Source organism: Hemiscyllium ocellatum, chromosome 8 (assembly GCF_020745735.1).
Source record: "Hemiscyllium ocellatum isolate sHemOce1 chromosome 8, sHemOce1.pat.X.cur, whole genome shotgun sequence".
Classification (NCBI taxonomy): Eukaryota; Metazoa; Chordata; class Chondrichthyes; order Orectolobiformes; family Hemiscylliidae; genus Hemiscyllium; species Hemiscyllium ocellatum.
In genome coordinates this window covers 42,391,481-42,408,294 of record NC_083408.1, presented here as the reverse complement: position 1 = coordinate 42,408,294, position 16,814 = coordinate 42,391,481, and the positions used below count along the sequence as shown (strand labels likewise).

The 16,814-nt window shown below is 39.9% G+C and overlaps 1 protein-coding gene across 1 annotated transcript in view; it reads right to left on the bottom strand.

The window, feature by feature from the left end:
- The window catches only part of fntb (farnesyltransferase, CAAX box, beta), an 82,147-nt gene that overhangs the window by 10,070 nt on the left and 55,263 nt on the right, over positions 1-16,814 (bottom strand). Inside the window, exons 7-9 of the mRNA XM_060828854.1 lie at positions 15,621-15,707; positions 14,471-14,600; positions 3,143-3,275 (exon numbers count right to left, since the gene is read on the bottom strand). Coding sequence (XP_060684837.1) covers positions 3,143-3,275; positions 14,471-14,600; positions 15,621-15,707 — 350 coding nt within the window. The remainder of the gene's footprint in view (positions 1-3,142; positions 3,276-14,470; positions 14,601-15,620; positions 15,708-16,814) is intronic.

Sequence of the window (16,814 nt, the reverse complement as noted above, 5' to 3'; positions counted from 1 at the left end):
GGTCAGCATGGACAAGTTGGACCGAAGGGTCTGTTTCTGAGCTGTACATCTCTATGACTCCATATGAGGAATTTTTGATGACTCAGGGTCTATAGACGTTGGAGTTTATCGACAGAGGAACCTCGATTATCTGGCATTCGATTATCCAAATTTCAGATTATCCGAAGGTCGGGACCTTGCGATTTTATATGGATAATCTGAAATTTGGATAATCGAATGCTGGATAATCGAGGTTCCTCTGTAGATTCTCTCCCCCCCGCTCCCATCTTTATAAATATGGCTAAACTATGTTATGCATGGCTAACTTATGTTATCCGACATTCGATTAATCGAACGAAATACTCCTTGCCCCTGGCCTTCGGATAATCAGGGTTCCTATGTCATTGAAACATACAGAATACTGAATGGCCTGGACAGAATATATGTTTCCATTGGTAGGAGAGAGTAGGACCCGAGGGCACAGCCTTAGAGTAAAGAGACCTTTCAGAACAGAGATGAGGAGAAAAATCTTTCGCCAGAAAGTGGTGAACCTATGGAATTCACTACCACAGAAGGCTGTGGAGGGCAGGTCATTGAGTATATTTAAGACTCAGAGATAGGTTCTTGAGTATCATGGGGATCAAAGGTTACAGGGAGAAAGTAGGAGAATGGGGTTGAGAAACCTTTCAGCCATGATTGAATGGTGGAGCATACTCGATGGGTTGAATTAATTGCTGCTCCTATGTCTAATGGTTTGCCACAGCACCAAAGCAGGCCTCACCAAAGGTACAAATGATTAGAGAAAGAGTATGGCAGATGAATTCACAGATGATACCATGATAGGTGGGAACTTATGTCAGATTAGATTCTCTACATATTAGATTCCCCACACTATGGAAATGGGCCATTTGGCCCAACAAGTCCACATTGACCCTCCAAAGAGTAACCCACCCAGACCCATTTCCCTCTGGCTAAAGCACTTAACACTTTGGGCAATTTAACACAGCCAATTCACCTGACCTGCACATCGTTGGACTGTGGGAGGAAACCGGAGCACTGGGAGGAAATGCACGGGAGAACGTGCAAATTCCACACAGATAGTCACCCAAGGCTGGAATCGAACCCGGGTCCCTGGCGCTGGGAGGCTGCAGTGCGAACCACTGAGCTACCATGCCATCGTTAGTGAAGACATAAAGAGGTTGGCAGACTGAAACAGATGCAGTTGTGTAAGTGGACAAAAAGCAGAGTATTAGATGGAGAACAGCGCAGATTTCCGAGGTGCAGAAGGATCAAGAAATTCTAGTGACTGAGTTGCAAAAATATTAGTATGCACATACATAATAATTAAGGCAACTAATACAATGCTATCCTTTTTTATGATAGGAAGTGAATATAAAAGTAAAGATGTAATGCTTCAGTTATACGGAAAATTGGTGAGATCACAACTCAAATACTTTGTACAGTTTTCATCCTCATTTAAGGATGGATGTATGTGCACTGAAGACAATTCAGAGGTGGCTTACTAGAACAATACCTAGAATGAACAGGTGAAGTTATGAATGTAGGTTGTATATGCCTGGGCTTTTTCTCTTGGAATTCAGAAGAACAAGTTGCAACATGATTGAAATGTACAAGGTCCAGAATGGACTTGATAAGGTGGATGCAACAGGATATTTCCTCTTAATTTTAAAAATGCTTCACTTTTTAAAATTAAGGGTCACTCTTTTAGAACAGTGATTGAGAGATTTCTTTTCTCTCAAAGTTTTTGAAACATTTTGCAACTTTCTACCACTGTAAATAAGGTCATTAAACAGTTTAAGATAATGATGGATAGATTCTTGTTGGACAGGGGAATCAAATTAGGGCGGCACGGTGGCACAGTGGTTAGCACTGCTGCCTCACAGCGCCAGGGACCGGGGTTCAATTCCCACCTCAGGCGACTGACTGTGTGGAGTTTGCACATTCTCCCCGTGTCTGCGTGGGTTTCCTCCGGGTGCTCCGGTTTCCTCCCACAGTCCAAAGATGTGAGGGTCAGGTGAATTGGCCATGCTAAATTGCCCGTAGTGTAAGGTAAGGGGTATGTGTATGGGTGGGTTGCGCTTCGGCGGGTCGGTGTGGACTTGTTGGGCCGAAGGGCCTGTTTCCACACTGTAAGTAATCTAAAAAGTAATCTAAAAAGATAATCTCTAATCAAATATTGTTAGAGTAGATTAGAATATGGAATGTGACAGTGATTTTCCTGGATTGCAGAACAGAGCCACAAGCTCTGTAGGGGCGGCACGGCGGCTCAGTGGTTAGCAGTGCTGCCTCACAGCACCAGGGGACCCAGGTTCAATCCCTGCCTCAGGCAACTGCCTGTGTGGAGTTTGCACATTCTCCCTGTGTCTGCGTGGGTTTCCTCCGGGTGCTCCGGTTTCCTCCCGCAGTCCAAAGATGTGCAGGTCAGGGTGGTTTGGCCATGGGAAATTGTCCCATAGTGTTAGGTGAAGGAGTAAATGTAGGGGAATGGGTCTGGGTGCGTTGCTCTTCGGAGGGTCGGTGTGGACTTGTTGGGCTGAAGGGCCTGTTTCCACACTGTAGGGAATCTATTCTAATCTAAGCCAAATAGCCTACATCTACTCCTATTTCACGTGTGCCAATGTCCACATGTCCGTCTGTGTGTGGAAATGACATTGTGGTGCATTTTTTTCTCATCCTATTCAGCTACTCTTGTCTGGTGATCACAACATCCTTCTCCAAGAACTCTCCTTCGTTCAGCTTATTAAGAATAACTTATTTTTTATAGATAAGATTTTAGCTATGGGGTTGATGCCACAGGATATTCTGCAATGGTCTGTTTTCCTCTGCCTTCACCAAAGTCTGCCCAGGACCAATTTTACTTCCTACATGTTTTCACTTCCTTCATTAGGCAACAGCTAAAACATGATAAAACTATTATTGTTCCAGATCACCTGTACAGTGAACTATAGAAAACTCCCAATATGTAATGCTTTAAAAAATGACAGCAAGCCTACTCTAAGTTTCAATAAATAAAGCTTATGTTCTCTTGAAATGATGTTTTTGAAACTCAATATTTATCTAATAACCCTTCCATCCATTTGCATACAGTATATGCCTTGATAATAAGAATGAATCATTGTTTACCAGATGTGTTTACACTCACCGTGTGCATGCAACGCACGATGCAGGAGTGGTAAGAGTCCAGCTTGCCAGAATGAGTAACAACCATCCACCAATTTGTTGCACCGACCTTGAAATCCACCTTCAAACCGCATCTGCCGACTGGTCACCCAGCGCTATACAAGACAAAATGATATTGTGTAGAACATCTGAGATACAGGGAGAGACTGAATAGGCTGGGGCTGTTTTCCCTGGAGCATCGGAGGCTGGGGGGTGACCTTATAGAGGTTTACAAAATTATGAGGGGCGTGGATAGGATAAATAGGCAAAGTCTTTTCCCTGGGGTGAGGGAGTCCAGAACTAGAGGGCATAGGTTTAGGGTGAGAGGGGAAAGATATAAAAGAGACCCAAGGGGCAACTTTTTCATGCAGAGGGGGGTAAGTCTATGGAATGAGCTGCCAGAGGATGTAGTGGAGGCTGGTACAACTGCACCATTTAAGAAGCATTTGAATGGGTATATGAATAGGAAGGGTTTGGAAGGATATGGGTCGTGTGCTGGCAGGTGGGACTAGATTGGGTTGAGATATCTGGTCGGCATGGACTGGTTGGACCGAAGGGTCTGTTTCCATGCTGTACATCTCTATGACTCTATCCCATTGTATTCATACCTTAGCTTTTCCTGAAGTTTACATTATTTTAAACAGATTCCCAAATAATTACTCAATATTTAGTTGGCAGTACTTCCAATGTCACTTAACATGTTTTATTGATACACATGTACTAGAAATAGGACTTTCTTCAGTTTCTTATAAAAAGACAAAGTAGTTATTAATATTTGCACAATGGTAAGAAAAATAATCGTTTTTGTTGTAAAAGGAGTTCACTTCCAATGTAATGAAGTGACTAACTTTCAGCCTTATCAGCATTTCCCCTCCCTTACAAAAAAAAACTAGTCAGTAGAATGGATTGCTCATATTTGTTATTACTTGCTTATGTCAAGATATTAGGGGATGAGTTTTAATTTTGTGATGTGCAGGGAGTGGGAAGAGAAAGGAGAAGGATGCAGTAGCACACAAGAAAACCAGAAGTAAGGGCAACTTGACACTTGATGGTGCTACAATCAAACCGCTGGGTTAGCGTATTATTTCCAAGTTTGTAGATCAGTTAGGGTGAATGGGCATGATGAGATCATGAGCAGATTTCAATCCAGTATTTAAAAGGCACATTGCAAATATGAAGGTTGAAGGAGTGGGAAGTTGTGAACGGGACACAAGGAAATGACAGAATGGAGCAAACACTTTCACAGGCTGTTCTCTGAATATGACGCTGAAGGTGTACAGGTGTGTCACTGATAATGTAATGATATTGCTGGGGCTGATACTGTGCACTACTGATGGAGTTGAGAAGCTTGTCAGCAAAACAAAGGTACGACTGGAACTAGTGAAGGATGTCAGCAGCAGGACAATGGATTCAATATGAAAAACAGTGTATTTATCATAGCAAAGCAGGAACTTAGAGGAATTTATGAGCCAACTGTATTAAAACACACAAAACTGGGTTCTTGCGGTGCAGTGGTATTATCCCTGCTCTGAGTTTAAGACTCATTGGCTGCAAAAATGCATAATTGGTTACAAAATACCCACAGAGCATGTTTTGGCACAGTGTAGTGACACTGTCTCTGAACCAGAAGGCTTGGTTTCAGTACTGCCTGCTCCAGAGGGGTCAGAATAGATCTAAACATGTTAACTAAAGTATCTTACAACAATTGTAGAAAGAGATTGCTGGGTTATTGGTGAGGTGGGGGGAGATAGATAGGAAGCAGAAACTGGCAATACTGCATTCTGTAAACAAACATATTTCTAATTACATACTTCAACAGGTTTTCATTAAAATAACCAAACTGAATACAACTACTGATGTGTGCATTATCATAATCTTCACACTCACCAATCTTGCAGGTGCACTGATCTTTTTCTGCCTATACGTTCTCTCATGTCTCTACCTTTAATTCATCTTTGATACACACATACCCATCGTTAAGCAATACCAAGCCTTGACACCTCACAAACACCTTTAACAAATATTTGTTATCACTACCTTGATTCTACACTTCCAAAACTCACGAGTGTCTTCTACCCCCCTCCCTTTAAAAAGGTAAATAGGCAAGACGACGACACTGAGACAGGAATGTAAGCATCTACGAACTCTCTGCTTCAGAGGAAGCACTCTTGGACATCAGGGGAGTTACAACATGCTACCTAATGGCCAAATTAAATGTCAGGCATAACAGCTTGGTCATGTTGATTTCTTGGTAACAAGAAAAATATGATCATTGCCTGATGAACATTTAAAATATTATTAATTTAGCAGACCTATGCATGTCTCCAACCTCACACATATCTGAAGGAGGACGAGAATACCTCAAAAGTAATCAATAACAAAAAAAGGCTCATTTAACCGCATGTCTAATGGGACCTAGTGGCTCATATATCACAAGTGAGCAAGAGCAGACAGCGAAGGTGGACAGTGATAGCAAATCTACTTCAAAGGTTTCCAGGTGGTCCAAACTCTGCTGAGCTGGATACAGATGCTATACTTTAGAAGTCATAATTCCAGAGGATATTTCTGGAGCAGAAGGTAAAAAAAACAGGGTGCCTTCCAGCTGCACTATAACCTTTTGCATAGAGACTGGTAGACTCTCAAGCACAAGTAGCTTGCTATTGAATGCCTTTGAGATGACATATTTGTCCAAAGAAAACAATGGCCACATTAAACATCAAACAGGGTGATCAAATGAATACAAGCCAGATCCTCACCAAGAGCTTTCACACAGCAAATGTAACTGAAATAACATGCATGAAACCCTATTCATCATTCTACTGGAGCAAAATGTTCTCCAGCTTATGGCTAGCACAGGAGTGCCTGTGGACCATGGGATCTGATTCACAGTCATAGAGATGTACAGCACAGTAACAGACCCTTCATTCCAACCTGTCCATGACGACCAAATATCCCAACCCAATCTAGTCCCACCTGCCAGCACCCAGCCCATATCCCTCCAAACCCTTCCTATTCATATACCCATCCAAATGCCTTTTAAATGTTGCAATTGTACCAGCCTCCACCACTTCCGCTGGCAGCTCATTCCATACACGTACCACCCTCTGTGTGGTAAAGTTGCCTCTTCGATCTCTTCTATGTTTTTCCCCTCTCACCCTAATCCTGTGCCCTCTAGTTCTGGACTCCCATGGACCATCTTCAAAATTTACTCCCTCCACTAGCAAGCACAGTGGCAGCAGTGTGTAACATCGACAACATGCACTGCAATAACTCACCAAGGTACCTTAGACAAAGCTTTCAAACTCTCAACCTCTGCCACCAAAAGGACAAGGACAGCAGATACATGAAAACATCACCAGCTACAAGTTTCCTCAAAGTGTTTCCACTTATTAGACAGCTGGCACCACCTCAGTCAAGGTACCAAATGCTACCTTGCATTCCACTGGTTAAGACTACTTGGTGTGCCCTAAACGTGCCTCCAGACCCATAGCAACGTAACTGACTCTCAACTGACCTCTGAGAAATGAGGGATGGGCAATAAATACTGGCCTGGTTAGTGACACCCATATCCCGTGAACGAATTTAAAAACAAAGCCTGCAAAAGGTACTGGTGCCAATAGACAAGAGGCTAACCAATATCAACTCAGCAGTCACAATCATTATCTGAGCAGCCTGATTCTACCTCTCCTGAAACAACAGAAGTTGCATCATGAAGGAAGAGGAAGAGAAGGTAGTTACACAAGGGCATGCATACGGATGTGTTATACAGTGTCAGAATGTTAACATTTTGTTTAATTTTTCATGTTGAAAAATTTGTTTCCAGAACTTCCTGACAATGACCATTTTTTGCCTGCTCCTTGGGAAGTGGCTTATGCACGTGGAATGAATATTAAGATCTGGTGCCAAGCAATGGGTAGACGTGGGGCTGTGAAATTCAGATGCTTGGTTACTTACAGGATCCCTTCATGTTGGGGAAATGGGAAAGAGGAAAGAGAGTAATATTTAAGTGTGGCTATCAGATAGTTGCAAGGGGAGACCCCAACTGAATTTCACAAAGATATCATCCTGGGCAACAATTTACCTGCATTTTGGTGCTTTGGCCACATCACATTCAGAAGAGGTCTTGCACTTTGTGCCTTTTTCCTCTTGTAGATCTAAACCTTGTTGCTATGCATAGCATCAGTTTACCACAAGTAAACACTCTGGAGAGCATGGGTGTTGCTTGTTAAAGAAAGCCTCAGATCTGTCCAGACACTTGAAGCACATCTCCAACATTCTGATGGTTGGCTGAATAATTTTGATCACATTGCTCCTAGTATTCACTGGTTGGGTTCCTCACAGATTTCATCAATGGGAATCCTTTGACCTCGAACAGCTAGCTGCTTCAAGGTATGGACAGATTGCAAAGGGTAGACAAGTGGAAGGAAAAAAACAGTATCAAAATAGGTGCCAGAGAATGTTGCACCCCATCTGCATAAATAACCTTTTATGGTTATTTGCCAACTATACGTTGATGGAATGAATGCCATTCAGTTGAAAGATACTGCTGGTGATCTTGGGTTACAGCAATTGCTAAATGGGTTTGTCTGATGACAACCTGCACCTCCCAGAGGAAAAAAAATCAAAAAATACTTGAAAACAAGCATACAGGAGCTCCATTACAAGACAAGCTGGACCAAATCTGTCATTGGCCAGTTTTATTGGCTTTTCCTTCCAGGTGATAGGAAGCCAGCCAGAGCTGCAAACCAAAATCTTCCCACTCTTTCTTAATCTGTGGCTAACCTTGCTCACCTTGACAACCAAGTCATCATTCACCTATCCTATGCAGTTTTAGGCCAAGATCCTACAGATGTCTCAGTTGTAGCACTAGAAGGAACCAGAGAGAAAGAAGGTGACTATGATGATGACTTTAACTGCTAAAGGCAAAGTATCTCTACCATAACCTGTGGAGACGCTTTTTATTCTAGCAGACTGTGGACCCCCTTACATACTGGTGTCAAGGAAGCATATCCTTTGTCTGTACACATAGTGTTGTGTGTGTTGCCACCTGTGAACTGCACAGTTCGGGCCTTCTCCTTATCTTATGAAGCAGAAGGACTGATAGGAGCAGGCTGTTGCTCTTTCTCTTGCTGCTGATCATCTTAGTCCTCATCCATGGGCCAGAGTAAAACAGCACCAGTGGCACCCTAAACTAATCTGACAGGTCCAAAGCTCCAAAGTTGATGAGCTGTGAAAACGTTGAAATTTGTGGAAGAAACTATTCAGCACAATTTCTCTGAACAAAACCTTCTACATAATCCAGGAAGAATTATGCTGTACTTGACATCTTACCTTGGTATGTCTTCAGCTGCCTCAAGTGACACCCTGTTCTCACTGCATATTCACCGGCGAATTCTAGGAAACCCTGCACCCAAAGTAACATTCAAAAACTATGTTGCTATTTGACAATTTGATCAGTATTAATGACTTGCCTCCCCATGTTCACATGCAATGCAGTTAAATGCAGAAATTGGAACTGGCTTACTGACATGGTGTCAATTTCCACACTTTCAAATTCCCACCTGCTCACAAGCAAACACAATCCTCAAGTTAAAATTTGCCTCAACTTTGCTGATTCCCAGGGTTAATTGAGTTAACTTCAACATTAGTTTTGGATTTGTACATCTGTGTGACTCTCCTTTCTCAATTATCCTAGTTTAAAGTATCAACAAGCACACTGCCTAGTTAATCAACACTGTCATTTATCCACTCATCCAGATCTTAGTAGCAATGGTGAAGCTTCGGATGAGTCATCTTAATATTCAAGGATGCTCAAATTGGACAAGCGTGGTGAAAAGAACCGGACACAATACTCAAATTATGGCCTTAGGCAGAACTTTATAAAACTTCAGCACAATTTGTCTGTATTGCTACTCTACATTTCTGTTTATGAAGGCCAAAATCTGTGTGTTTTGGATCAATAACTTGCAATCTTCAAAGATCTATGCACATGAAGCAATAGGATTCCAAGCTACTTTTTCACAAGCCTCAATCTTGTTAGCCTATCTTTAACGTGGTGCTTTGTCAAGTCCATTCAAACAACATCAAATGCTTTCCCTTTTTAACTAATTTTTAAAACTCAACTAGACTAGTCAAGGGCAATTTGTCTTCTATAAATCTGTGTGGCTCTCCTTAATTAACTCAGAACTCTTCAAATGCCTGCTAACGTTTTCTGATTATTGCTTCTAAAAACCTTACCCACCCACCATGACTCAACTGGGAAAATGCACTGATAGTCAAACCCCATATCCCATAAGCCATCACAAATGTGTAATTACCCCATTAGATCACCAAGATGATCTACTTTCTTGGCAGACTGCTGTTCTGGACAAATATAATTTGTATCAAGTTTTGTCGGTAAAAGTAAAATAACTATTTATTGTTAACCAAATTATTGGTTAACCAATTGCAGACAAGAAACTGGATTACTAATTACTACTATGCCACTTAATCTGTATCCTTTGAAACTCTAAGTACACACACAGGGTACCATGAGCAACTCTGGTATGCATATTACAAAAAGATGAGGTATTGGACAAAAAAAATTCTCAGGGATGAAACTAGAACTGTAAAATTGAGTCCATCAAGAAATCATATATAAAGAAGTTTGAACAGTGGCTCTTTTACCCAGAAAAGCAAAGAATAAAGGGCTTTTCACAGAGCTCTTTAAAATTATGAAAGGACTTGATGAAAGGCCCCAATCTTCTTTGGCCATTGGTGAAGCTGCTTTTTGTCTATCAAATTGTATAGAAAGTTAGTCAGTTCCCCACCAACTTCCTCTTCAATCTCAGTTGGCAAAAGACAAGAACATGAAGATCAAAACAATTCACCTGACTATTCAATGTACACTTTTGAGATGACAGAGCTTCCTTTTATTGCAAACCAACATGTTAACCTCATTTATTCTTGTACAAGGATACCCAAATCCTTCTATAAACCAATATTTAGTCATCTCTCATCTTTACTTTTCCCACAGCATACCAGCTTCCTATCCTCTCACTTAAATTGTGTATCTGTCTGCAGCATTTTTGAGTACTTCTCACATCTTGACTTTCCCATCCAGTTTTGTATCATCCGTAAATTCAGTGCATCAAAGGCATTAACATAGGCTCGAACTGGTTAAGGACCCAGCGCTGATCCTTATGGAACTTCCTTGGTTACAACCTGACAAACTGAAAAAGTGATTTGTTTATGATCCCAGGTCATCCTTCTATAACTGCTGCAATGCAATTGCTGTCTTAAACATGCACCATATCTACCTTCCCATTGTGGGAACTTGCTGTATACAAAATGGCTGCTGCATTTTCTAAAATACATTAGTGTTTACAGTTCAAAGCCTTTTGAGACATCTGGTGGTTGATAGGTGCAATATAAATGTAGTGTTCCTTTTTTCTCCATACACTTTTTAAAAATGTATTCATTCTTGTTTGGAGGTAACTGTGGCCGCTAACTTGCCCATAGATCCCAAAAATACAAAATTGGAAAAATCAGATCATCTACTTTGATACTTTTTTTTTGAGCAATTAATTTTTGGAGAAGGCAATTAACTTTTGGAGAAGGTTTTCTAATACTGCTACAATACCCATTCCCATTTGAACAAAAGTGATACAAGAAAACACACTTGCAAAAATACAGTACTCTATTAGTTGTGTCAACTAGAATTACAAGCTCAAATTGTGTAATAGACTTTGAATTCACAAGCTCTTGACATCAAGATGTGGAACCTTCTCAGCCAGAAGGGAAAAATATAACAATTTTCGTGGCTCCAATGGACTGCTGGTGATCTAAGAATATCACAAAGAAACTTGCTACTTAAACTCACTGATGATGCACAGCAAACTAATGCTTTTCATAACAAACTTATTATATGAATATACTGCTCATAAAGTCAATAACATCCTGGTTGATTTGTTATTTACTCTCCAGCTCTCTAGGTAACTCCTCTTCCAGATTGTTGAAACACAAGGGCTCGACATGACTGTGGGAGACTGTCAAGGGAGCACTTAAAAGGAATATATTACTACTTTTACCTCTACCAAACTATGGGTGCAAACCCAAAGGCATCAGATGTATGATATAAAAAAGGTATGGAACAGAGAGCACCAAACGGGAAGCAGTCACATTTTTGGTTCATTTCTAGCTTTGCTAGTCAAGATTACTTTGGTTTTCATGATTTAGATCCCTTATGGGTGAGCCTAACTCTCCATTCCTTTGACAACGTCAATTCTTGCCTTGATAGCTAGTTAGCATTTTACTAATGTGCCTGCGAGGTGAGCAGCAAAACCCAGTTTGTAATTAATGTTAGCTGCTGAATTTATTCGGTACCTGAGATCTCACTCTTGATGTCAACAGTAGAGCATCATGTCAGATCTGGTTTTAAGTTCTAACTATCAAGTTAATTTATTTTATATTAAAAAATAAGCAAGTTAGTAATCACATCATACAGAGACTTATAAACTGATAGTAGACAGTCTTCTACCAAATAAGTCTTCCACTCAAATGAATAAACTAAAACTCAAAATATAAACCACCTTTCTTAGTAACCCTTGAAATGAAATAGTTTCTTTTGACTTTCTCCACTGAGGGCCCCTTCCAGGCACTCCCTAAAATCTTGAGTTGGACTTTGCATTTTGCAGGTTTGTGTTGGGTATCTACCCTCCAAAACTTTGCTGTTCCTTCCTCCATTAACTTCTAGCCCAATACCTTGTTTCCAGGTCTGTTAGATTTCCAATGTTATTGTTACAGAAGGAGTAAGCCAGATTTCTGGGGGTGACTTCTGCCAAATGCATAAATATTATTGGGTCCTGGAAGAAATGCTGAGTTCTGAGTAAATTTGGTGTTGAGTTGGATGAAAAGACATTTCCCATTGGACTGATGTAAGCTGTAGATTAGCTTTAAAAATAAGGACAATGTCTGCAAAAGTATTGGGTTTAGGATATATTTGTGAAAAGGAATAGTATGCCACCATTAGGAGTAAAGCACAATTTTGCACATCTCATAATTATAACAACAACATTGTCTCCACTTCTTTAGGAGGCTAAGGAGATTTGATGTGTCCACAAAGACTCTTACCAATTTTTACAGATACACCATAGAAAGCATCCTACCTGGATGCATCACAGTGTGGTATGGCAGCTGCTCTTCCAAGACCGGAAGAACCAGAGTTGTGAATACAGCCAGTCCACCATACAAACCACCATTAACTCCGTCCATACTTCCCATTGCCTCAGGAAAGCAACTAACATAATCAACAGCCCCTCCCATCCCAGTTTTTCTCTCTTCCACCCTTTTCCGTCCTCCAGAAGATATAAAGTGTGAATACATGTACAAAGAGATTCAAGAACAGCTTCATCTTCACTGTTATCAGACATTTGAACGGGCCTCTCAGATGCTAATGTTCATCTCTCTCTGCACCTTCTCTGTGGCTGTAACACCATACTGTGCACTCTGTACCATAGAAAGTGTATCAGGGTGGCAAAACAATCAGCCTGTTTAGAAAGCAAAACAATACTTTTCACTACATCTAGGTGCATATAACAACAGTAAATCAAACTCAGACTTGGTATCAGGTCAGGGTCTTGGAAAGGGTTAATTGGGTGTACGGGGTTGTAAGATCAATTTAATAATTACTCAAGCACTTGACCAAGTATTTGATTATCCAACATCTTCCTGTCGTTATTTACTGAACTGCAGGAGCCTTCAAGTTCTCCAATTTAAATGGATACTTTTAGAGAGCTACAGGCAGAGGGATGGATCTTCAAGTTTCCAGTCAATTCTCTTAGAGTTGATGTTGGAGATTCCATAGGATCTGAATGTGCAATTCCCACCTACATTGCTAAACAACCATCTAGCCAGAATTTTGCCTATCGTATTAATGAGGCCTTGCACCTTCCTTTACACTTCAGAATGTTTACTGTCTTCCATTTTACTATTTACTGCAAATTTAGATACAAAGTTCTTTAGCCCTATTTTCAAATCATTCATGTAACTATCATTGGAATAAAACCATCTAGTTCACTGATGTCATTTAGGGAAGAAGATCTACCATTCTTATTTGGTCTCTCCTACATGCCTCCAGACTTATAACAACTGTCCTCTGGCTTGTGAGGCCATTTCATTCAGTTCAAGGGCAATAAGGAATGGAGCAATAAATGTGAGCTTGACAACACCACAAAAAGAATCCAATCACTTTCAGAAATCACCCTGAATCATCATTCTTTCTCTCTTTTATTTAACCCCACAACTGCATACCAATCAATTTTCTCTAAGCTTCTATGTTTTACTTTGTCAAAGCCTCCTAAAGTATAACTATTCCACATTGCCACATTTCCTCCAACTGCAAAAGCTCCAGCTCAAGAGACTCCTTGATATGTGCAGGTTTGACCTTCCCTTATAAAACCCTTTAGTTGGCAATCTTCTTGTCATCCGTATATTTGCAAATTAATTTTGAATTTAACGGGACTGCAATATTATTGTGTAGGTGATAGCATTGCTCACTCTACTTAAAACAAGTATTACATTCACAAGACCCCAATCCACTGAGGAACCCAGTTTCTAGGTGGACAAAGATTAAGTGTGAAGTACTTTAATCATAAACACACTCAAGAAAATATCAAGAGGTGAGTTGTGAAGGCATGACTTCAAATTAGAAAAGATAAGACAAATGAGTTGACAATCAGCTTTAAAATTTCTTTGCTGGTAATCTTTATAGCAGCTGCCACCTAAAAGGGCAAATCTGACTCCGTGCTAGGAACAGGCACCATTTCCTCATTAAAAAAAATCCCAGCCTCATTAGTTTTAATAGCTGCGCGCACTTCTTGAGAATAAAAATGAACTGCCATACTTTCAGGAGGTTTTCAATCACATTGCAATTATCAAAATTCTCTATAATTGAGTATATACAGACCCATAAAAATACTGGAGAAAATTAATACAGCGAAAGGAGTAAAAATGTTATAGTGACTTACGACAAATCACAGTTTAAACAATTTTTCTCAAGACATACAAGATCTCAAAAATAGTAATCAAAAATGTTGGAGTAAGTGCAACTGGAATCAAACATAATCAACTGACGATTGAAGAGAAGTAAAGATAAGTATTCTGGTCTGTCATTATTGTTGAGTCAATGATAGTTCAGTTGCTCCGGCATGTTAGCAATGTGATTGCAGTTCGAATATCCCAATATCAATTAGATAATAATTAATCCAATCAGACAGACTTTATTATATGAAACAAAAAAACACCAAAAAAATGTAGAGAAGTTCTGACTTACTAACAAAGCTTTGAGGTCCAGCATCCACTCCTTTTTAAGGATAACCATGGCAGCCATACCACAGAAAGTATAGCCACCATGGGCTTCCATTCCAGGTACACCACCAATCCCACCCTCCCAATTCTGACATCTGTAAAGGAAACACAATTGTCACTGTTCTACAAAAGGTAGTCAAAATCAATTTTGCACTTCCCCTCTGTGCTGTCCCTTTCTACAGAGCATGCTCAGAGATATCCTGCAAGACCATGTTTAATTTTCTGTTTTGACATCTTTCATAGTGATTTTTTAATCTTTTGCTTTGACATGAAATGGTCAGCTTTTCATGACCAGCTGAACATGATCCAAGATCCTGGGTATATTATTAAAAAACCTCTCAAGATAGGTTTCTTGAATGTATGCACACAATATATTTGAAACACTGCCAAAACCTTAAGTTTGTAATTGTTAGATTTGCATTTTGCTTTATATAGTAACATTACCAAATTTAAAAGTCACATCTAAAAATGCTTCTGAATTTCTTTATGATAAAGAAACCGACATCATAGCAGTTTAGTGAGGAGGAAAGTGACACCCTTCCAACAGCAACTTCTTTACTTCCTGTACACTGCAGTTTTGGAGAGACATTGAATGCCGAGGACGTAGAAAGAATAGAATACACTTTCCCAAAAGAGTTTGTCCAATCAGTTCTTAGAATTGATACTCAAATATTAATTGAACATGGGCAGCATTTTGGCTAAATAACATTTGATTAGATGAAGAGGTGACCCAAATTCCACTTGCAATCTCAACTGTGTTTACAACGTTTTTGCACCTTTACTGGATATTTGCAACTGCTATGAGACGACAGTTGAAAAGGAGAATTTTCTTCACAGCAGTTCAACTGCTAATCATGCTGTGCTCATCTAGTCATGGGATGCAATTCAGCAGACTGCCCATCCTCTCATCTAAGCTGGGCATTGAGGCATCTAATAAATAGTGCAATTGAGTAAAGGATACAAACAAATATAATTAATGCGAATATACCCTTCTCACATTACATGATTATTCAGAAGCAGCACATAAGCAATGCATCCCAAGCATCAATACTAATTCACAACATTTGAAAACAATTGAATTGTCTATTGATTTTTCTCATCTCATAGATACTGACCTTAACACCCACTCAGGTGTCCCCTCAAACAACGTTGGTGTGATGATGTTCGTTAAGGATGCAACAGATGCCGCACAGTAGGCACTCCTAGAAAATAGCAGAACAGTACATTTGTTTCCTGCATCATTTAATGAAAAGTGTTTGAAATCAGTAGGGAACATTTCAAAATAATGGATTTGTGATTTTTATTCTTCACATTACTGATGTTAATAATTTATCAAAAAACAAAGTTTAAGTCTTTGAACAGTGTTTTCGTTTGCAAATAAATAATTTCAAACGCTGCAGTTTTAATCAGGAAACAGAAGAACCTTAAAGCTAAGCATCCTGTACTCTTAACAGCTTGATTCGCATCTGCTACATGGTCAATCCCTCCAGTCTTTGCACAGAAGCCAAGACAAGCAGCATTAATTATACATGAAAATATATTTACTCTTAAAAATACAAATTTTTAGATCAATTCGATTACTATAATGCACCAAACACTTTAAAATTTTGGATGAGTTATTGCATTCATCAAAACATCACTGCTGAAGCACTCAGCATCCAGTATGACCAAACAAAGTGTAACATCAGTGATGTGTAAAGCAAAGCTACTCTGGCCTTGTTCCAGTCATACAACTCGATCCTAAGCTCCAAGACCACAGTCCATCAAACTTTGGAAAATGTTACCTTCCAAAAGATATCTTTAAAGCCTCCTTGCAAAATTGCAGTTTTGTGGTGTGAACTGAACTGGCCATTATCAGGGCTTCAGCAAATCAAATTCATCCTTACATAAATCACAGATAACAATATAATTCTCCATCCAAATCTAGGCTTTGAAATGAAAGGGCAGAATTGTAGAGATTGTAATGGCGTCACCCAGATGGACCTCGGAATATGAGTTCCCTGATTGGGGCTGTTAATCTGGTCCAATCAGGGAGCCTGGGCTGACAGATAACAGGAGTGTCAGATATCCTGTCACTCTGAGCTAGCTCTGAGAGAGCTGGATCAGTGTCAAGTACTCTCCAAGTGTAAATAAAGAGTAACTTAGTGATGGGATCCAAACTATGTGGAGTAATTTCAAGAATGTTAACCTATTGCTTTCAATGATTTCTTTGTGACTCCTGTTGGAAACTGTATGATCCATGATTTCTCACTTAGAATGCGATCTGGTTTTCTCTGCAATTTTCTTTTTAAATTCAACTTTTCAAGAAA